General features: G+C 39.4%; 1 protein-coding gene across 4 annotated transcripts in view; it reads right to left on the minus strand.

Annotated features, from left to right (window-relative positions):
- The window catches only part of LOC145344979 (intersectin-2-like), a 213,215-nt gene that overhangs the window by 27,973 nt on the left and 161,100 nt on the right, over positions 1–24,142 (minus strand). For 3 of the 4 annotated variants that reach the window (XM_080192400.1, XM_080192401.1, XM_080192399.1), the window contains 4 exons: positions 22,311–22,356; positions 21,746–21,867; positions 20,616–20,712; positions 19,037–19,228 (listed from right to left, as the gene is read on the minus strand). In XM_080192400.1, coding sequence (XP_080048526.1) covers positions 19,037–19,228; positions 20,616–20,712; positions 21,746–21,867; positions 22,311–22,356 — 457 coding nt within the window. Of the gene's footprint in view, positions 1–13,182; positions 16,066–19,036; positions 19,229–20,615; positions 20,713–21,745; positions 21,868–22,310; positions 22,357–24,142 lie in introns of those variants that run through there. The other variant, XM_080192402.1, reaches the window with a different exon arrangement.

Raw genomic sequence — 24,142 nt, forward strand, 5'->3', positions numbered from 1 at the left:
GTTAGCTTTCCTAACCACTTGTGAAACATAAATACTAGCCTTTTGCGATTCATGCTCTGAGACACCCAGATCCTTCTGCATGACAGAGTTCTACAATCTCTCAATGCATAGAATATTATGCTTATTTTCCCTGCCAAAATGAACAAGTTCACATTTTCCCACATTATACTCCATTTTCCAGGCCTTTGCCCACTTACTTAGCCTACCGTTTGTAGCCTCCTTATGTTCTTGTCACAACTTATTTTCCTACCTATATTTGTATCATCAGCAAATTCAGCAACCATACCTTTGCTTCCTTAATCCAAGTCATTTATGTAAATTGTAAAAAATTGAGGCCCAACGCTGTACCCTGTGGCACACCACTCATTACATCCTACCAACCACCTTTTCAGATTTATTTATGCCTACTTGCTTTCTGTCAGCCAGCCAATCTTCTATTCTTGGCAAAATGTTACCTCTTACATCGAGAGCTTTCATTTTCAGCAATAATGTTTGACATGGCACCTTACCAATATGAATTCAAAACTGCTTCCCTTTGATAAAATAGAAGTGCTAACCAATGTGCCACCATGCCAGCCTGGTTCTAGGTTACAACTCAATTTGAATATTCTGGATATAGGTCTTCCATTCCCCATCTGGTAAACATTTCTAAGACAATGTCTCAGATATTTCCTTTCCAAACTGAAAAAACAAAGTTTCTCCAGTTGTTCCTTACGGTGTAAACCTTTTACGTATCAGATCAGCTGTTACTGTACTTTGCTGCCTCCAAGACGCAAATGCCTCCCTTACTTCTTGGTGATCAGATTTGGGTGTAATACTTGAGTACAGCTTGATCACAACTTGTTGTTTCACTCTTTTGGCTAACGTAAGTCGACATGCTTTGGCTAATTGCTGCTCTGCAATGGTTAGACATGTTTAGCATTGTGTCTGCAAAAGCTGAGTAAGTCTTTTTCAACTCCATCTTTAGCTATTTCAACACCATCCATGAAGTAGAAATGCCATCCATTTTTCCTTCCTTCATTTTTACTTAAGCTTATTACAATTAATGGGAATGCAACAGATGTAATTTTTCAAATCACACATATTCTGGCTTGCAGTGGGCTGGGAGACATCAGTGAAGTCCGTTTCATGGGCTTCCCACTGGGTGCCACGGCCTCCGCGAGTCTCCCAGACTAAGATTTCCAGCGTAATCAGCTCCGCACTGGAAATCAGCATGGAGCTGATTACAATATGGGAATCTTCATTTACATTTGATTAGTGGGCTGGGACTGAAGTCTCCCGGCCCGCTAACATCCTCCCGTCTTTAGAGTGGTTCCCTCCAGTGGGATCTATTCCTGTTCCTCACTAACAGGGAACAGCCAGCCCAAATCCGCTGGCTCATTGAGGCCCCCCAGGAGGTCAGGGGTAAGGGAGGGGGTGCCCCTTGGACAACGTCAACCTGACACATCGGGGCTGGCCCCAAGGAGGGCTGGGAGGCCGGCGATGCGGTGTCAGAGATTCATTCTGGAAATCATGCTAACCAGTGGGGTTTACTCCCATTTTTTCGCAAGTTGGGCACTTAGAATTTTTTTGGGAGAACCCCAGCCTAATTCCTTTCTTTCAATGTCACTAGGTCCATATCCTGGAATTTTCTACCCAATACCATTGTGGGAGTGCTAACATCACAAGGACTGCAGTGGTTGAAATAGGGCCAATCCTAACCTTGTCAGGAGAGCTAGGGATGGGCAATAAATGTCAGCCATAACCACATCCCATGAACAAATATAAAAACTAATGTAGATCTTTCTTAGTTGAATGCAGCATAGTTCCTCAGGCTCAATGTCAATGTTCACTTGTGTAAATCAATCAGTGTGTCTTTAACTGCCTAGTATCTCAGTGAATATGATACTATCCAGGGGTTAATAGAAAACATGTGATCCCATATTTTGTAGCAATCTCTATCAGGCTTTGGTATACTATAAACTACTGAACAAATTTATTGAACATAAAATAAGTCAATGAACTGGAATCAACACAAAATCAGAAAGATCTAGACATGTGTTTGCTAAATCCAACCAGAAAGAATCCACTATGTAGTTAATTCCATTATTAGGTTTCAATTTTTGCTATGATCTGCATATCCCGCACTTGACTAATTCTTAAAAACCGAGACAGACCTCCTCCTTCTCCTTCACTCACACGTTACAAAACTTGTAGTGAATGCAATAGATGCTTTTTCCTCACAAGTTTCTTATCTCTAAGCCTAATCGAGGTTCCAAAAACCAGTAGGTTTATTTGAACTTAAGATTGAAATCATTGAAAAAACTGAAAATAATTGATTAACAGTTTCAAATGTTGATGTGACAGATGGTGGAAAGAAAGGAATTTCAGTAAATTATACTTGCACCACTTAGCTAATAAACTGCTGCATGGGTTTCAATGCAACTCGAAATCAGGTAGTTTCTAATCTGCCAATGTATTGACAAACACAGAAGATGAAAATGACCTCCATAATCTAGGCTGTTGAACATGATGCTCTTTGAGTGAAATGGTCTTGCTCAACTGTGCATCTGGAGATAAAAGATCCTGTGATATTCCTTGCAAAAGAGCAGGAATTCTCCCATTGCCCTGACCAAAGTTCATTCCTTAACCAAACCAGAAGCATATTGCATCAGATTTGGCTGTAGTAGAGTTTACAGCAACTGCTGAGAGTTGGACTTGCTCATTGAGCAACTGAGAGGGTAACAATGTGTAAGCTGATAATGTTGTAGAAAGGTAAACAGGATATCTAGAAAATTAAATGATTGTGAAATAAAAGTGGAACAACTGAAAATAATGTGGAAAGAAAAGAGACTCTGTGCTAAAGCTTTCTGCCTTGCACTCATCAGGACAAATACAAGATTGTCAAATTTCAAATGATCATAACAGTTTATACTATTTATACTACAGGAAAAAAAGTGCAAGTTGGTTGGCAAGTTTTCCCTGATTTGATGAGGCCACGAAGAAAGCAGTGAGGTGCTGCATGCTTCTAGGCAATTCAAAAAAGGCACAAGACTTGAACATATTCCTTTTGTTTACATCGCATAGGTCTGTGTGTGAATGTATGTCACATCGAGCAAGTGTAAAGCAGCTACATTTTGAGCTTGAATGATTGTCTTAAATCAATCATTAATGTAGCTATTAACACAGAGGATTGCTCAGCAAGTGCTGCCCAGTCACTGAATCACATCTAAGAACAGATCATCATAGAATCATAGAAACCCTACAGTTCAGGAAGAGGCCATTTGGCCCATCGAGTCTGCACCAACCACAATCCCACCCAGGCCCTACCCCCACATCCCTACATATTTTACCCGCTAATCCCTCTAACCTAGCATCTCGGGACACTAAGGGGCAATTTTTTAGCACAGCCAATCAACCTAACCTGCGCAAGTTTGGACTGTGGGAGGAAACCGGAGTACCCAGGGGAAACCCACGCAGACAAGAGGAGAATGTGCAAACTCCACACAGACAGTGACCCGAGCCAGGAATTGAACCCAGGTCCCTGGAGCTGTGAAGCATCAGTGCTAACCACTCTGCTACTGTACCGCCCATTTCTGTTTTGGGTTTTGCAAGTGCGGGCTCATTGAGTAGTCTGTACTTTGTCTGTTACAAACATAGAACCATAAAATCCCTACAGTGCAGAAAGAGGCCATCTGGCCCATCGAACCTGCAAGATAACAATCTCATCCAGGCCCTATCCCTGTAACCTCTGCTAATCCCCCTGACAATAAGGATCAATTTAGCCTGGCCAATCCACATAACCCATACATCTTTGGACTGGAGAAAGATGTTGTTTGATTTGATTAGCCACTTATTGGGACATATGGCCTACATACTTATGTGGTAGGCAGAGCATCTGATTGAGCAGACAGTGTAAAATACCACTCATGTCGCCACTTCATTGGAGCAGCATGAAACAACTTGCTGAACCTGTTGTTCAAATTCTTTGAGATACTTTGTCTTTCCAGGGTAGTTTGAAGTAGAGCAGGCACTTTCCAGGTCTGAAAATGGGACCTTTGGCTCATTTTACACTTGGCATGATACACATCACATGATAATCTATAAGCGCCCTATAATGTATATTGACCGGTGAGGATAGGTTTGCAATAAGATAGCAGTGGAGAGCCCATTAGCGGATTTGTCAACTAGCATGTGGAGGAAAAGAAGTGCATTAGATTACTCCATTTCATAAGTGAGTTTGAGCATTGGGGTGCAGCACATCAAGATGTGTGAGGAATTTTTACACGTGGCTACAGATTCAGAAGATTGTGAATGTATCCTCTCCATACTAGAAATATGTATGGGTAGGAGGTTAGGGCTTGTTCAATTAAACTTATCACTCTGGTAGAAATGGATGAAAATGTTAGCGAGTGCTAGACCTAGAGGGTATCCATGGCTACACTATTTGGGCGTAAGTGGTTCCACATTGCTTTATCCAAGGCAGTGAATGGTGGTGGACAATTAAACAACTCACTGGAGCAAAAGGCTCCATGATGGATGTTTGCCGACAAGTTCAGCACAATTTGTGATTCCTCAGATACTGAAACAGTCCATGTCCAAATGCAGATATTATCCAGGTTTCAGCTGACAAGTGGCAAGTAATGTTCATGCTAATCAAGTACCAGGCAATGACCATCTCCAACAAGAGACAAACTAACTACCACTCAACATTCAGTGGCATTACAATTGCTCAATTCCCCACTACCAACATCCTGGGATTACCACTGACCTGAAACTTTTACAGATGCACCATAGAAAGCATTCTTTCTGGTAGCATCACAACTTTGTATGTCTCCTGCTCTGTCCAAGACTGCACTAAACTACAAAGGGCCACGAATGAAGCTCAGTCCATCAGTCAAACTAGTCTCACGTCCATTACCACTGTCTATACTTCTCGCTGCCTCGGAAGGCAGCCTGCATAATCAAGGACTCCATGCATCCCAGACATACTCTCTTCAACCTTCTTCCATCACGTGAAAGATACAAAAGTCTGAGGTCACTTATCAAGCAACTCAAGAACAGTTTCTTCCCTGCTGCCATTAGACTTTTGAATGGGCCTATCTCATATTAAGTTGATCTTTCTCTACACCCTGGCTATGATTGTAACACTACATTCAGCACCTTCTCCTTTCCTTCTCTATGTACGGTATGCTTTGTCTGTGTAGCACACAAGAAACAATATTTTTCACTGTATACTAATATATGTGACAATAATAAATCAAATCAAACCAAACTGAATTGGACCAGCCATATAAATACTGTGGCTTCAACAGCAGGTCAGAGGCTATGAATCTTGTGACGAGTAACTCACCTCCTGACTCCCCAAAGCCTGTCCACCACCAATAAGGCACAAGTCAAGAGTATGATGGATCCACTTGTCTGGATCAGTGCACTCCAATAGCATCCAGGACAAAGCAGCCCATTTGAGTATCACCCCTTCCACAAACATTCACTCCCTCCATCACTGACACACAGTGGCAACAGTATGTATCATCTACAAAATACGCTGCATGAACTCATCAATGCTCCTTAGATAGCACCTTCCAAACTCATGACCACTACCATCTAGAAGGACAAAAGCAGCAGATACATGTGAACACCACCTCCTGAAAGTTCCCCTCCAAGTCACACACCATCCTGACTTGAAAATATATCATTTCTTCGCTGTTGTTGGGTCAAAATCCTGAAACTCTCTCTCTAATAGCACTATAGGTATACCTATACCATAGGGCTTGCAGCAGTTGAAGACGACAGCTCACCACCACCTTCTGAAGGGTAATTAAAGATGCGCAATAAATGCTGACCTAGACAGTGACACCCGCATCCTGTAAATGAATTTAAAAAAAGTTATCACATCGTTAAAAAAACTTAGACTTGTAATGAGAAAACTGAACTTTCTGTGATGAGCTTAATTTGTATCTACCACTCAAATACACAAATTGAATAGAATTCAATGCATGTAAAACATGAGACAAACAGCAAAATGCCATTTTCACGAAGTGGAGTGCTGCAACTCTGACAGTAACTTTTGGATATTGGCATTTAACTTTGGTTTCAAATTGCTGTGCATTTATGGTTAAATGAAATAATGGCAAATACTGTTATCCACATCATTTCTTTGGCAGCAAACTCTTGCCCAATAACTGGTAATTTATCTAAATTGTTGTCCATGGGATGTTGCCAAGCATAAATTAGTTTCAGATTTGCCTTCAGAACACTGGACACCCTGAAGTCATGAAAGATAAATATGTATTTACAAAGTACTGCGTAAAAAAACCATAAATTTAGACAATGATATGAGAATCAACAGCTAGCAATATGGGCTTCAAAAGATTTAGTGAAAGCAAAGATACTCATGAAGGTGGTTAATTTATAGATATGATAAATCTGATGACAACCAATTTACCCCATCACATCTTTTCAGTTGATCTGAAAGACTAATTGAAAACTTAAGAGATTCTGATTTCAAAGAATGAAGGTGCTAGAGCTCTTTAACTTTGGGTTAGCTTTCCATTATTGAGTACAGAACAATCAATTTGAAGTTGCCAGTGGACCCTTTCAAATTTTATTTCACAAACTGACCATTAGGTTTGATGGTATATTTGTAAACCACTTCGAGTTCCCCGATTGCCCATTGGTGACAGTATAACAATGTTCTCACCTGCCAACTGGTTGGTTTATGTTGGAACAACTGAAGGCCATCAATTGTTCAAAGAATCCAAATAAACTGGCACAACAAGTTGCTCAATGAGAATAAAACAGCAAAACTGATCTTTGAATAAGAAATGCAATAGTGATAGCATGAGACGGAAACCACCGTTAGCCTAACATTTAATCTGGAGTTTAGACAAGGCCAGAGCCATATAAACTCAAAGGAGTATCTACTAGGTTGTGAAGAATTAGACTTAATCTTCATTTAGAAATAACTGAATGGATGCTTGATGTTCTGGGCTACTTTCATAAACTGCAGTGATGTGAAATGATCAGTGTCTCCTCATCCTGTCCACTAGCAAAGCATAAGAAAATTAGAACACCTAAAATTCAGCGTAGATTCTACTAATCAGAATTAAGGAGATTCCTCCCATTCCCTTCTCACCAGGGAATCTTTCAAATCACGATGAAACAGGTTTAGAAAGATTCTTTTGTTCAGACCAAAACTGTTTGTATCAACTTTGAACATTAAACTTGACCAAGTTCAATAGCTCAAGGTCAGATTTTGTTTGCAGGGGAAACAAATAACAAATCAGTTTTCCAACTGGGCATTAAAATCAATGCAAGTTCGCCAGTGACTCAGCTTGTAAAGATAATAACCTCAGCTTGAAAGGTACCTGAAGCGGATGGCAGTTACAGAGGAGGCGTGATTTCAAGGCTGCTGGGCAGAAGCAGGAGCCAGCCATCGTTGTGCACCCAAGGGAAACAAGCCCTTGGCGTGAGTTGGGAGGGGGAGAGAGTGGAGGTTCTCAAACAATATGTCAGTGTGGGAATCTCAGTATGACAGGAAGAGCCAGGGCAAGAGGGACCTGAGGATTTCATCCTACTTTTCTGGAGGATTAATATCATTTACTTACCTTGGCCTTTTCTATCCACTCTGTCATGTGCAACAAAATATCTCTGGCAACCTCGATGTTCAAGAAATCACATTTCTACAGCAATTAAGTTATCAGCTTACAACATTAACAATTAAATTAGACCTTCACTTGTCCAAAGTGGGAGTTTTGGCCCACTTCAGAGCTGGTGAAGGTAAGATATTACCTGGTGAAAGTAGTATTTCCATGAGTAAGTGGACTGATCTCAAACAACACTTCCCCTGGTCAAAGGAGCAGGGTGGACTTAAAATCCATCCAATATGTAACTAAAGCATATAGAAGGTTCTGGGTTTGGTTCCAAGTCTGAACTGACATCAGCAATGGTGGCAGCAGAAGTGTTGCTTTGCCAAAAATGGGAAAACACGGGCTTCTGATCAATACCATTATACCTAATGGAAACAATTTGTGTGGGCTGCTGGTTGGAACAGGATGATGCTCAGAAAGGATCCACCAAAAGCAAAAAGGCCTAGTAACATTGGCTTTTACTCATTTACAACTTAGTAAAAAGTACCCTGAAATATGCAATTTCTGGGCTGGATTATCTGATGGATAGAGTCAGATCTGCCCCTAGAAGCATAGCTTAGATGGCACAGGGAGATGAAGTGATGGGGAGGTTGTCTGGGGCTGCCCCAATTGTTTTAGGTACCAGGCCCTCAAGCCTTATAACCCCACCCACATCCCATAGCTCCTCAGACTCTCTATACCAACTCAATGTCAATAAATGCCCCTATTCACTGCCCATCACCCCTCATATCTCTATGCCAACAATGCTGATTCAGTCCCTCCCATCTGCCAAGTCATGGTCTCATGGTAAACATTGTCTGATTTCAAGAAGAAATTACTATATAGCTCTTGGAGCTAAAGGGATGGAGGGATGAAGGGGAGATCAGGATATTGAATTTGATGATCAGCCATGATCATAATGAATGGCAGAGCAGGCTCGAAGGTGCAAACTGCCTACTTCTAGTTTTTGGGCAAAATTTTCCACCACCAGAATTGTAGAGGGTAGGGGTAGACCAAGATCTGTTGATCTCAGGCAGGAATTTCCGGCCTTGAAGCGAGCATAGCCATTCTCTATGTTTCTCATAACTTCCAGGCAAACTCCATAGCCACTGTGAAGGTTTAGTCATTAAGGGTGTTTAAAGCGGAGGTCGGTAGATTTCTAGATCCCAATCACATCAAGAGATACGGGGTTAATGTGGAATGATGCAGTTCAAAGCTCAGCCATGATCTGGTTAAATGGTGGAGGAGGCTCAAGGAAGTCAATTAGCTTACTCCTGCTCCTATGTTCCACTCACCCAGTAACTACCAGTGGGCAGGCCTCAAGAGCCAGGAAAAGAAATCTAATAATCTTATTATATAGCTCACATTGCTACACAAGTAACAGAGAAAAATACTCATATTTATAAAACCTAAAGATTTTAAAGTAGTTAATCTGTTATAAAAATAAACAAATTTCTACTCAGACCCAGATCAAAAAGTTAATTCTTTAATCTTCTTTAAACTGTTATTCAAACTGTGAACTCCGAATGCTCTGCTGCGATAATTGTGGTTTATGAAACTCAGCCAAACATTCATAACGGCATGATGATGACCCTTGGGGAAATGTCAACAAAGTGTTCTACTTATACTGCATGATCAGGTTCTAACCTAATCCTGTCACCCAAAGCAGTCAAGCAGCGTTACTTTTATAATTTTATAACTCTCACTGACAGCCTTTTTTCATGTTTTAGAAGCAGGGCATTTTAAAAATCTTCAGTTTATGATAGATATACAGACCTTATTTTCTGTTCAAGGTTAACTCCATCAATTCACAACTCTTGCACTGCAGGCTAAGCTCTTTGCAACAGCTAAAATGGGATATGTTTAAACCCAGCCTTGAGTTCAAGTGGCCTTCCCAAGTTCGGGATTCACTCCTGGGTAATTCATGTCCTCAACTCTTTTTCTCCTGGCAAAAAATTGGATCTGTCAGAAATGGGGTAGGGTTTTCTGTACTAGAATCCTGTTTTCCATTTTTAATGGTTTGTGGGAATCAGGAAGACTCCATGAAAATCCAGCCTTTGCTGTCCAGGTCACACATGAGAAACGGTCACTTGGACAAAGTACCAGAGGGTATCTAGCAGTCCAAACAAGAGTTAGCACTTTCAAGTGGGAAAGAGAGAAGAAAACAGGAAAAATTGACAATCAAAAAAAAAGAAACACACAGTTTCTTATCAGTCACGGAACTGAGAAGTCAGTAGGAGGATGGTGGAGAGGTAGAGATGGATGTCATTAGTATACATGCAGGACAAGACACAATACCTGTGGTTAATTATGCCAAGGAATAGTTTATACGCAAGGGATGGAGTAGGCCAAATATAGATCCTTGAGATCCTCTAAAGGTAATATGCGGGGCAACAGGAAAAACCATTGCTGAGATGTTTGGTTACAATTTGATGGAAGATTGGATTCAAGAGAGGATTGTTCCACTTAACTGGTAAACAGAGAAATGCTGGAGGCTGATGGCATGGGTAACTGTCAAAAGCTGTGAATAGTTCAAGAAGAGAAAATGCGCCAGAATCAAACATGGACAAAACAAATATAACTTGGAACTTTAACCACTTTGGAAAGAATCAGTCTGGTCTTGGGAAGGGTGTTTATGCCCTATTGACCTAACATCAAAGGTATGCATTAATATGGCATAGTTAATGTAATAAAATATCCCAAGGCTATGGCAGAAGCATAATCAGGCAAAATCTGACAATAAGCTAAATTTGTAAATAAAAAATCTCAAACTTTGGGCAAAAGAACAAAAAAATGAGAAGACCATCTAATTAAGGAGGGAATAGTTGAAATAAAGGATTTAGGAGCATAGGTGTGGAGGACATTAGAAGCTACTTTGAAGGTGCAAAAAGATAGAGTGAGCTATCCCACACAAGATATGTAATGCATTACCACAAAATTACAGGTAAGACCTGACTGTGGACTATTACTTGGGTTATAGACTGCTAATTTAGGATGGCTATACTGTTCTTGAAAAGTGTGCCATATGATTCAACGAGATGGTAACTGGGAAACTCATGGTATAGACTCTAAAATAAATAGGTAAGATCTTTTGATAAGTTTAGAACAATAAATACAACTGACAGGACAGATAAGGAATAGCTTTTTCCAAAGTAGGGATATCTAAAATCAAAGGAACATGATTTTAATATTACAACTTAGCTGCTTAAAACTGAATCTGTAAGAAATATTTTCATACAAAGGGTTAAGTTCAGAAATGTGGAATTAATCAAGATTTAAATGTACAATAAATATTACCTGTGAAATAAGGCTTTTAAGTAATATGAAGAAATGGTAATGAATTGGGGAAAAAAATAGAGCTGCAAAAATTGAAAGAACGTTGAAGGCTTTCTGAGCCAACTGTTTCTAGATTTAACTAACAAGTTCACTGGATATTAAGTCTTAAGTTTAAGTTTACTTATTAGTACCGCAAGTGGGTTTGCATTAACACTGCAATGAAGTTACTGTGAAAATGCCCTAGTCGCCAACTCTGGCGCCTGTTTGGGTACACCGAGGCAGAATTTAGCATGGTGAATGCACTTAATCAGCACGTCTTTTGGATTGAGGGAGAAAATTGGAACACCCAGAGGAAACCCACACAGACATGTGCAGACTCCACACGACACAGTGACCCGAGCCGGGAATTGAACCAGGGTCCCTGGAGCTGTGAGAATCAGTGCTAACCACTGTGCCATTTAGACTTCAGAAAGTTGTCAATGCATGGCATTGTTTTTCCTAACTTTTATAAAATTCAATTTTTATTTTTAAATAAGTAGTTGGGAATTCATTACTATTTCTTCAAGGAAAAGAAAATTAATTCAAATAGCTTCCCCCCTTCCACATTACTATAGATGGGTTTGTAAGTTGTAACAATGGAATAACATGTCTGTGTGGATTTTATAATTCCAATTACAAAACACTTTCTATTTGTCAGCTTGGCTCAGTTGGTAGTAATCCTGTTTTTGAGTTAGAAAGTAATGGTTCAAGTCCCACTTAAAGATTTTAGTACATAATTTAGGTTGACACTTGAGTGTATGACTGAAGGAGTGCTGCATAGTTGGAGATGCTGTGATTGGATTGAAAAGTCAAACCAAAGCCCTATCTGCCTATTTTGATGGGCATTTTGAAGAACAGGCGTTCTCTCAGAGTCCTGGCCAAAATTCCACCTTCAACCAACACCAGTAAAAACAGGTTAACTGATTATTAATCACATTGTGGGACCTTGTTGTTTGGAAATTGCCCATCGTGCTTGCCTGCTATCAGTAATAACATTTCAAAAGTGATTGATTTCTGGGCAAGCCTTCAGGGTGCCAGAAAACATGGTCAGGAACCATATAATTTCTTTTGGTTTGACTATTTTTTTTAAATGGACATCTTGTTAAGGACTCAGGTCAAAACTGCCAGGAGTTCAGCAAATGAGATACTCCAGTGTACTGTTTTATCGTGTGTATGTACAGTAACTATAAGAAAATCTTTTAAACTTTTTGCTTTCATAAGAGGTGTAATATACCTCAAATATAATCATAACTCAATTACTACTGGTTAAATGCCAAATGTGAAATCAAAAATTATTTATATACAAATCCTAGGAAAACGTGGAATTCACTTTCATTATGTTAAGATCATTTTCCACGTGGGCATGACTGACAGAATCCAGTTTGCAGTAAAGCACATTCTGCTTGCAACTTCTAACAAATGTCAAATAGTTGTTGTTTTATTTTCAACACCTTTGTGGACAACTGAATATTGGATCTTATCCTCATAAACTGCCTTTTTCCACTTTGCAATTCACTCTGTTAAATGATGTTCAATTAGTTACGAGTTTTCAGCCCAAGGTTTGGCCAAGCAGCGTGTTTGTCAGGAAAATAAAACTACTTAGGACTAGAGTTGCCCAGTCTGCAAAAGACTGAAAATTCATGCAACTTCTGAGTAAATTTATTACAAATTTGTTTCATTATAACAAACGGAATCTTACTTCACTGTAGATAATTTTTGTGGCTTGGCTAAAATTGCAAATACAAGGAATACCATCTTGCTTGGGTCCACAAATGACTTGAAACATCTAAGGACCTAGATAAGGTAAACTGATTATTTCCTCCAGCACACTGTGTCAACTGCAGGTCTGTAGTTAAGATTACTAATTGTACCAAATATGTTGCTCAATAGTTTAATCTGATGAGCATTTATTAAGTGGAACATCCACACCTGTGCTGAGCATCATCTCTTGTATTTACAGACTTTCTGTTAATCAGATCACTCAGTCTTGAGAAAGTTTGTGATGAGTTGTCAACTGCTGTGGCTGACAGCTACGCAGTTCCCTCCCCTTGCAGGCCAATTAAGTGGCTAAGAATTAAAATTGTCCTGAGCTAACAAACAAAGCCTTTAAATGATTTTTGCACTTTTTATCTGTATGTTAACAAGCGTCTCTGAATATAACTAGAAAAAGGCCGATAAATGAGAAAAATACAAAATTCAATCAAGGTGATTGTTAGACAAAGACAAAATAGAAAATTCACACTCTTGTACCCTCAAATTCATATATTTAATGAAAACTTGCATAGTACAATAGTGATAAATGCATATACACGCAAGTCCATTTATATGTAGATCTGATGGAAGCAGTTTCTTCATGTAAGCAAAACTCTTAATAAAATTCCAGTTTGTCTTTGATTTCGGTGCCACTGGTATAGTACACGGCAATTCCTGTATGTGCAAATTTGATTATAAGCAGCATTTATGACCTTTGCACTCAGAGTAATAACAAGATACCACCGTGCTTGCATAGTTGTAAAGCTATGTCTTAAAGTTCATGCTAATACTTAATGGAAAATATTATATTGCATCTGTAGGACTCTGTCTTCAATACTTAGGCTTAATATTGAGCAGGAACTACACACTTCTCAATTTGTTTAATTGGTTGAAACTTTGCTGGAAATAGTATCTTGCGCTAAGCAGAGATGAACTAACTTGACCAAAACTAAAGTCTAATCTACCCGGTTGAATTATCCACCTTGGTTTAAAGCTCCACTGCCTATAATTACATTTTCCATCTAGAATAGCTTCACTGTAAATAAATCAGGTTTGAAATAAAACTGATATGTCTTCATGATTGTTTCTGGAGGGAACTAACAATGGCGAGTGTACAGTTTATGCATTTACAAAACTGAGATCTGCTCTTGACCTCTAATTCCTATTAGTAAACCAGAGTTCAGGTACAAGAACATGGGTTAGCCACATATGTAGGCCAAACACTGCCATTTTTAAGTCCCATTGAAAAGAATTACCTTCAAAGTAAATTCTATTTCAATTTAATTTACAGGGAAGGCAAAAAACAAAGTCATTTGGCAGTGCAGCTTTAATGATAATTTAATGTATTGCACTGCACTGTCCAAAAACAAAAAGATTTATCAAAATGGTGCATCATCTGTTAGTTTAAGATGAGCTAAATCACCAATTAACTCAGAAATTATGTGGAATAACTGGATTAGTAGTAAAAAAATATATACACAATACAAAAAGGTGCCATACCACATTTCCTTTTTCTACAATACATGAGCATTCAAGTCTAATGCTTCCACTTTGTGATAATAAAATGGATACAATCAATCCAAGGTCGTGGTTTCTGAGATTTCCAAGGTTTATGTACAATACTATGTAACCTCACAAAATATACATCACCACCTTTGGACTATCTATAAGACACGCTAGCTTTATGAAGGTGCAAAATAAACATGTGTCTGCTTGTTCCAGCTATCTAACTTGATGAAGAATTAAAAAAGCAAGCATGCCAAGATACAGTAAAGCTACTGATTTTCTTAATGCAACTGATAAAGACTACCTTTATAGCATAGCTCCCTTCAATTAGTCTTCAACAAAGACTATTCCCAGAAAATAGATTCTGAAGGAGATTTTTCCTTCACCTTGTCACATAGCAACAGATTCAGACATTACCCAAGAACTTTTTTAACTCTTTAACCCATACAGGAGTTTTCCCTTACTAGCTTTTATTGAGGACTGCAACTCAGCATCCTCTTGCTCAGGTTGCCATTCTCAGGAAGACACTAACATACTGCACCACAGGGTGATGGAACATGTGAGCTTAAATACAATGGCATCACTGAGGTACTTTCTTAGTGGAGGCCAGGCATTTCGCCCACACAAATTGGGAATGGAAAGAAACAAAATCGGTAGATTTACAGCTTTACTGAAGTATTTTTATTTGAACTATGCATGCTGAGGTAGTCCTGCCTCCTAATATTATCCCCTTGTTTTCTCTCATTGGATAGCAAAAGGAGGAGACATATAGCCATAAATCTCAGTTCAGTTCTGCACAGCTGAGGAGGGAATACATATAGAATCCCCAGGCGTGTACGGAGGAGAAAATATCGAAAGAGTAAAGGGCCAAGAGGGGCCCTTGTTTCATGTTATGAATTGCACTGCCATGGATACACTCTAATTAATACAGTACAGTTTAGAGAAATTCGATAATATGGAAAAATTTCCATGTATGTGGCACTGTATTGAATATGTTAACACAGCAGTTCGACTGACAAAATGTGTAAATGGTCGACATGAGCGCCTGGAATAAAATATTTGGCTGTGGTCTCCAGTCACTGAACTTGAGATGGGTATCCAAACATGGCTTAATGGGTTGAAGAGTTAAAAAAGATTCATCAGGACAGGGCAAGCATAAACACTTACATTTCAATGGCTATTATTAATACTAATAGTGGGTCTTTTTGTGACAACATTTTACTTCGGAGCAAGGAAAGCCCATCTTACAAGGTACAATATTCCAATGATTGCACAAGGTCTAAATTGTCTGAATGATGGGACAAGAAAGCACAGGAACACTGAAGGCAACAGGGCAGAAAGCCACAGAAAGACCCACTATCCTTCCTTTAAATCAACTTGTGAAATACGAATTAATAGGGCTTTCACTTTCAGGGACAGGGGAAAGAAAACATCAAGGTTAGTTAAAAAGTTTTTTGACATCTTTGCAGGTAAATGTGATGAGGAGCAACATATTTTAAAACCACCACTGAATTTTCCACCTTACTACAGTTGTGTAACAGGTGAATAATCAGATGGGTTCAAAGCTGTGGCCTCGATTACAATTACACACAAAGATTGTACTCATGGGAAATTCATTTGGTTCACTGTTAGCTGAGTAGCTTATGTACTAAGATCACGAGTTACCCAAGCAACCAAATAACTGAAAGCCCTATAAATTAAATGATAGATATTATTTAATCAGTTTTCTGCAATATTTAATAAATAGGATTAATCATGCGGCATTCGTTTGATCAAGACTGTGTGCGTATGCCCAGCGTCCACCCTGTAGTGAAACTGGGGATAGTGGGTCTCTTTGAGGGCTTTCATACTCTGACTTTGAGAAGAAGGCAACAATACGGTCCTAAAAAATAAAATGAGGAAACAAAAATAAGAAAACAGAACACATTTATAGATGAAAAGGTAGAAGTACAGAAAGAAAGACACAGTAACTATGGACAATAAATGAAATTTCAAAGGTGTATACAGTTTTGTGTCAGAAAGTGAAGAGTTAAGAGCAAAAATTCACGAATTAAGGAAGGATGACCATGGTAAAATTATGTTAAAATTTTACATATTTAGATATTTCTGTAAGTTTTAAATAATATTTCCTAAGGAAGACATTAGTATAAAATTATATAATCCAGTTATAAAATGGTTCAACATCAGATCGTTTTGTACAATGTGCTTTAAGCCAATTTTACAGGCCATATCTAATGCTGGAATGAGGAACAGAATGATACAGCTTGAGATTTAAACAAGCTTTATCACCCGTCTCATCAGCTATGAGTTCTTATAACAAAACAAGGCATTGGATCAATGATGTAGTGCGTTTGCCAAAATAATATCACTTTAAAGAAACCAATAGTTATGATTTTTTTCCACTTTTCCCTTTGTTTCTAGCAAAAATTGTTGGTTCCTCCTGCTCTCCTGAAAGCCTTGATTCTTGTTTTGAACATAAGAAATAGGAAATTTGAAATTTAGAAATTTTGGGTTATGGTATCTTGAGTGCTGATCCTGCATCCAACTGAACATTCTTCAGGTGAACCCTGTCACTGAGCTGCTCAATGGTGGAGATAGGGGTGGCCACTGTCCCTGGGTTCAGTCCTGTCCTTGCTCAAAGGCTATTCAGGTAAATTTTCCAGGGGGAGTTACTTGATAGTAACAAGAGGCCAGAACTCAGACTTTTTCCCTTCCCTTGCTCAAGAGCTTTTTGGTCAGCTGCAGTGTCCTTTTGCCTCCCCACCAAGATCAACTAACTCAGCGTAGATCAAATATTAAATGATCTACGATCATTTAATAATCAAATACTAAATGATCTAAATCCTGGCTTTTATGTTGTTGCACACTTACCAACCAAACTACTGAAACAAAATTATATTGATAAAAATTCAAAAAAATTAAGACACAAGTTGACAAGTCTACTTGGTAATGTACTTGAGTTGTTTGTTGATCGGCATTCACTGCAGCAGAGAAGCGAGTTTCTGAACAAGAAGTCAGTGAACAATTCTTCATGTAAAGGATTTTAGAATTCTCAAAGTCTCTCCCTCAAAAAGCTGAGAGGTTAGATTAATGGAAAATTTGAAAAAATCAAACTGACATTTTTTTTTGTTAGGCAAGGCTATTTAGGGCTCTGGAACAAGGGCAGATAAATAAAATAAGACACAAATCGGCCAATTAAATCATCGAACAGACTTGTGTCCCTATTCAAGTTGTTACTCCATCCTGGTAGACATTACTGTGAAATAAAATTTGCTGCTTGAATTTGTGAAACCTCTAACTTAAAAGTAAAATCACAGTGAGGGCTAATAGAGACTTAGCAGCCAACTGAGAGCAGGAGTAGGCTGCCTTTTCATACACAGGAATGATATTCAGCAACCAGAACAAAAAATATTCTCTCCACAATTAGTGGGGCAACGTGAAGTTGCAATCCTATTTCATCTGTAGGTATGAAGTGATGAAAAGACAGTGATGGCTGGGCTTTAAGTCTGACCACGATACCGGTCAGTGTCAGAAGTAATTATGTTTCAGTGACATTAGACATATTCCCTTGAGAACTGGAAGAAAACTCACCTAATCATTAGATCACAATTTATAAAGCTACTTTTGAAGCCATCCATTTCTGAGTTTTACCATACCCAACCCCAAAATTTTCTTCTGAAGTCAGACTCTTGCTTTGGTAAGGCTTCGTCAGTACTGCAAGCTAAGACAGCGAGGCAACTCAAATCACATACAGAACCACAGCTGAGTCAAAACGTGTTCTCATCAAATAGCCAGAAGTAACTGGATAGTGTTCAGGAATAAGAACCTCTCCTCGTTTTAACTTCCACTAGCTCAGAGGACTGAGTTAATGGCAATGACCCCACTATTGCCCAGCTAAAAAACAATTGCTGGTCTGTATGCTTTAGTAATGCATCAGGTAATGAATGATACTGGGCATTCGTAGCAGCTTGAAATAAGTGAATTTTATGCAGAGCCCTCCATGAATTGAAACAACATTGGAAAATTAATGTAAAGCTTGCAAAATGACTTTTTTCCAGAACAGCCTGTCAATACAGGTGAATCTCACAGATCACTGAATAGCCATACTTAAGAATTAAGTTCATTTCAGTCACATTCATACCGACCAATGGTCAGCGCGAAGTTTATAAGCATGACTAATTTATTTACCTCTATTGCAACTAATGATCCTTCTTTGAATGGGTTTGCCACCTGTAATGGGTCAGCATTTTTATACTGTAGCTGCATTTCCTTTAATTTCTGATAAGTGATTGCTCTTCAGGGAGCCAGCAAGCTCTCGATAGATCTAAATGGCCTCCTGTGCCATTATGACTCTGCGATCATTTCTTGCATCAGTCTGGATTTTGCTCCAAAAATGTCAGTTCAAATGTAACATTTTTCAGCACAATATGTTTTGTTGTGTCAATTTTTGCCAATGATCTTGTTTTTATTTGCACCACTGATCAACAATCAGGTTTTCAATTTACACTGTCTAATGGGCCTGCTGTGTTTTCTCAATGTTTGCTATCTTATTTTAGATTTCCAGCATTTGTGTTTTTATATCATTTTAGATGAAAGACAGGCAGGCCACAAGGCAACAGAATGAAAAACTAACCTTGGTTTGCAAATTTTTTAAAAGGGCCAAATTGCTTCCTCATCAGGTTAAATTTGTATGGACTATTTTCACTTGATGTCATCACACTGATCTTTTTATCTCTTATCTGGCTGCACTAGAACACAGTCACAATTGATTAACGCACTATTTAAACTTTATTTTTCCTGTGTTTGTCTCTCAACCGTGTAGGATAATATTTGAATAGGTTTTCATTACTTACACTGCTGACTTGGATCCGACTCTGTGGTTATCTTGACATAATTGGAAGGGAATAAGCCGTTTATTCCATTCAGCTCTCCCTGCCACCAATCAGGATCATCCCTGTTTAGCACATTAATTAACTGTCCTTTAGAAAAACTGAGTTCATCTTCATTCACGGCTGTGTAGTCATATATAGCTATGACCTGACACACTGGGAAAGAAAAAAACATTTTGAAATCCACTGAGTGAGTTTGCCAGAAAAATCATTTGTGTCTAAGTATATATTGAGCATGCATCGAGAGAAACTACACCTCAAAAAAGGCAAATGACAAATTAAACTGCAAAGGACTACCAGTGTTGAAGAATTAGAGACATAATTATGATTAGGAGAAGGTTTTCAAATAATTATAAAGACACAATGTACAAACCATAATTAGGTTTGCAAACTTTAAAAAATATATATTCAATGGCCAAACATACTGCTCACCCTGCTGCTAGATTCCTAACTTGTAATTCCCTCCCCAGTGCCATCAAAAGAGCCACTATTACGTTCTCAAAGCAATTTGGGATGGATGATGCACTGCTAATGTTACTGGATGAGTAATCCAGTAACAAATTCTCCTGTGTCACAAAACCCTTATGTTGACTCTATGAGAAGAGGCGAGAGAATAAAGAAGATTAAAGGCCAATTTAATAGGTGTGTTTGAAATCATGAAGGGCACTTATAAATAAGAAGTAACTGTTTCTAGTGACAGGAGGTTCAATGACCACAGTACACATACTTGAAATAAATGAGAAGAAAGGTGATTTGAGGAAACTAAAATAGCAAATGATGATCTGGAAAGCACTGCCTACGCCAGTAGTGAAAGCAGATACAATGGTCAATTTCAAAGGCAACCCGGTGAATCAGGTGGCACGTAGCTCAGTGGCGGCATGGTGACTCAGTGATTAGCGCTGCCTCTCAGTGTCAGGGATCTGGGTTCGAATCCCAGCTTGGGTTACTGTCTGTGTGGAATTTGCACATTCTCTCTGTGTCTGTGTGGAATGCTCTGGTTTCCTCCCACAGTCCAAAGAAGTGCTGATTAGGTGAACTAGCCAGGCTCAATTCTCCCTCAGTGCACTTGGAGGTGCTGGAGTGTGACGACTAGGGGATCTTCATAGTACCTTCTTTGCAGTGTGAATGTAAGCCTACTTGTGACTAATAAATAAAATAAATACTTAAAGAAAAACATTTTCAGAACTGTGGGGAAAGAGCAGGGTAATGGAACTAATTGAATCATTTTTTCAATGACTTGGAACAGGGGTGCTGAGGAGAATAGATTCCTTCTCTGCTGTATTATTCTATGATTACAACAGTGGCCGAGTACTTCATTGGGGCGGTGAGACATCCTGAGGTGTGAAAGATGTTAAATACACTGAAATTCTTGCTTTTCCAAATGGAAGCTCAACAAATCTATGATTGAATTAACACTTTAAAATATCTTAAAAGTTGATGTCTATCCTTACAGGGATGAAACACTACTTTTCAAATCTAGTCTTGGACTATTAAGAAAACACACATCACACACTAAAGCCATTAGAAAACTCATTCAGCTCACCTGGAGTTGGAGCTGGAGTGGATTTTCCACTACTTTGCCCAAGCAGTTTGACATGACTAGCAGGAAACCATCCTTTTTGACGCTTTTTACCTCTGGCCTGCAAATGAAAAAGATGATGAAAAATGAAAACAAGTAGTGGAATGAAAAATATTTCTCAGTATGTTCAGTGTCACAGTTCAATTTCATCCTTATTCTGTTGCAGCTCCTTTTTGTTAGATGGTGCTCCATCCAACAGCTGAAAGTGACATGAAGTCAGCCAAGAACGTACAGGTATAACCTTGCAGCAAGAATCAAAGACTCAAAACTATTTTTAATTACAAACGTATTTGTTGGTGCAACTTTCTTTTTTATTTTCTTCCTGCTAAATACATGACTTTCCTGAGGCTGTGTGAATACTGTCTTCCCATGTGAACTGAGTACACATGCATGGCTGGAGTTCTGAAATAGTGGCATTACTATACATAAGTGATAGATGAAGTAGACTAAATGAAATGCTATTCATACAACAGAAATATCATGATAACTACCAACTTGGACATGTAGCACCGGAGCTAAATAGCTGACTGATTGGCCAATGTGATTTTGTGGAGCAAGGAGAGGACATTTGGACAGTAATTATCCCTCTGAGGTAGGCAGCCAAAAATTCCACATCATATTCTAAATATTTACCCTAGCTGGTTCCCTTGATACTAAGGGGCAATTTAGTATAGCCAATTCAACTAACCCACACGTCTTTGGACTATGGAAGGAAACCAGTGCACTCACAGGAAACCCATGCAAACATGGGGAGAATATGCAAACTCCACATAGACAGTGACCCAAGTCAGGAATTGAACCCAGATCTCTGGCACTGTGAGGCAGCAGTGCTAACCACTGTGCCACACGTACCTGATTCTGATCTAATTCTGATTTTTCTGGAGGTACTTCCACTTATCTTCTCAATTCCTCAAAATGAGTAATATTTTGTTTGTAGCTTGCCAGCACAAAAGTTAGATGAAAGCTATCATAATACACACGTATTTGATTTCTTCATGCCACAAAAACACACTGATCTTGAAATAATGGCAAGTGACATTTTTTGTGTTTATCCATGCTTATTGTACAAGTACTGACATTATTAAAGTGCTTACCTGCAACTCACCCTGCCACCATCCAGAGGCATTTTTCTTCAGAATAAGTATTAACTGGCCTGGGATGAGGCTGAGCTGCTCAGTGCCAGTTGCAGTATATGCTATGGTTACCTGAGCAATTTCTGTGAGAAAGTATTAGACGAGTTACAATGTAAGTCATCAAGCGAACATTAGACTCAATCTGGCTAATTTTAAAATCTATCATCATTACATACTTCATTCCAACGTAGATGGAAAATATTTTTAACTGTGCAATAAAATACAAATTAATGGCATTGGTGCAACCATCGATCAAATCACTGTACAGCCAGCTAAGGGTTTCCCATATTACATCTTGCCTTCAGAAAGAACAATTAAACCAAAAAAATTTTTCCAATTGCATTTCTTTCCCTTTAGGAAAATCTATTTTATTAAATCATGACTTTAAAATATCCAAATGATGTGTTAAGATGTCAAGTAAGCAGCAAGTACCGAACCAAATTTTTACGTGAACTTCAGTAATAGCGGTTTTCATATTCTTAAACATTAGCACAACTTTTACTGGATGGATATATGGCAGAAATACCTGGCTTCTTGTTTAATGTTCCTGCTTTTCCGGAACTACTTGATCCCTGACCAAAGAAACAGCAATTAGAATTAAAACAGAATTTTCATTCTATGGGATATTTAGGTCTTCTCTTTTTGGATGTTACGGTGACACAGTGGTTAACAGTGCTGCCTCAGTGCCAGGGACCTGGGTTCGATTCCCAACTAGGATCACCGTCTGTGTACAGTTTGCACCTTCCCTCCATGTCTGTGTGGGTTTCCTCCCACAGTCCAGATGTGATCTGGTGGCCATTACAGAGACATGGCTGCAAGGTGACAGGGACTGGGAGCTGAATGTCCAGGGGTATCAAGTGTTTAGGAAGGATAGGCAGGAGGAAAGAAGGGGTGGCGTAGCTCTGCTGATTAAGGATAGCATTAAGGCGGTAGCAAGGGATGATGTTGGAGCCAAAGGGCAGAAAGTGGAATCGTTGTGGGTGGAGATTAGGAACAGCAAAGGGAGGAAGACGCTGGTGGGTGTCGTCTATAGGCCCCCAAATAATGATCTGGAGGTGGGGGCGGGCTGTTAACGCGCAAATAAGTGCGGCGTGCAGGAATGGGACGGCCGTAGTTATGGGGGATTTCAATCTGCATATTGATTGGTCGACCCACGTTGGACGCAGTGGGCTGGAGGAGGAGTTCTTGGAATGCTGCCGGGATAATTTCCTTGAACAGTGTGTGTTGGAGCCGACAAGGGAGAGAGCTATCTTGGATCTGGTGCTATGTAATGAGGTGGGTAGAATTAGGGACCTTGCGGTGAAGGATCCTCTTGGAGAGAGTGATCATTGTATGGTGGAGTTTCTGGTGCAGATGGAGGAGGAGAAAGTGGGTTCCCGGACACGCGTCCTTTGTTTGAATAGAGGGGAGTACGATAGGATGAGAGAAGAATTGGCGAATGTTGACTGGGGGAGCGCGTTGGAGGGAGGGTCTGCTGAGGAGCAGTGGCGGATCTTTAAGGAGATCTTTCTTGGTGCTCAGCAGAAATTTATTCCGATGGTCAAAAAGGACCGTAGGAGGAGAGGTAATAAGCCGTGGATAACGAAGGAGGTGAAGGAAAGTGTTAAATTAAAAGCGGAGGCGTTTAGAGTAGCTAAGAGTAGTGGGCGAGAAGAGGATTGGGAAAGGTTTAAATGTCAACAAAGATTGACAAAGAAGTTGATAAAGAAGGGTAGGAGAAACTATGAAGCTGGGCTAGCGCTTAATATAAAAAAGGATAGCAAGAGTTTTTATAAATATATAAAAAGGAAGAGGCTGGCTAGGGTGAACGTTGGTCCTTAAGAGGATGAGAAAGGGGACCTAGCGGTAGGGGATGGGGATATGGCTAAGGTATTGAATAACTTTTGTTTCTGTCTTCACGGAGGAGGACGTGAATAATTTGCCGGGTGTTAGCGATGGAAAGGTGGTAGGACTGGAGGGTCTTAATGACATTACTGTTACTAGAGAGGCGGTGCTCGACAGACTGGAGGGGCTGATTGTGGACAAGTCCCCAGGACCGGATGGAATGCATCTGAGGGTTCTGAAAGAAATGGCGGAGGTTATAGTGGATGCCTTGGTGGTTATTTTCCAGACGTCGCTGGATTCCGGGGAAGTGCCGGAAGATTGGAACATGGCTAATGTTACGCTGTTGTTTAAGAAGGGTGCCAGGCAAAAGGCGGGGAATCATAGGCCGGTTAGTTTAACGTCTGTGGTAGGTAAAATGTTAGAATCCGTCATTAAGGAGGAAATTGCGAGGCATCTTGAAGGGAATTGCTTGATAGAGCAGACGCAGCACGGTTTCATTAAAGGGAAGTCGTGTCTGACAAATTTATTGGAGTT

Source organism: Carcharhinus amblyrhynchos, chromosome 7 (assembly GCF_965287045.1).
Source record: "Carcharhinus amblyrhynchos chromosome 7, sCarAmb.v2.hapA, whole genome shotgun sequence".
NCBI classification, from domain to species: Eukaryota; Metazoa; Chordata; class Chondrichthyes; order Carcharhiniformes; family Carcharhinidae; genus Carcharhinus; species Carcharhinus amblyrhynchos.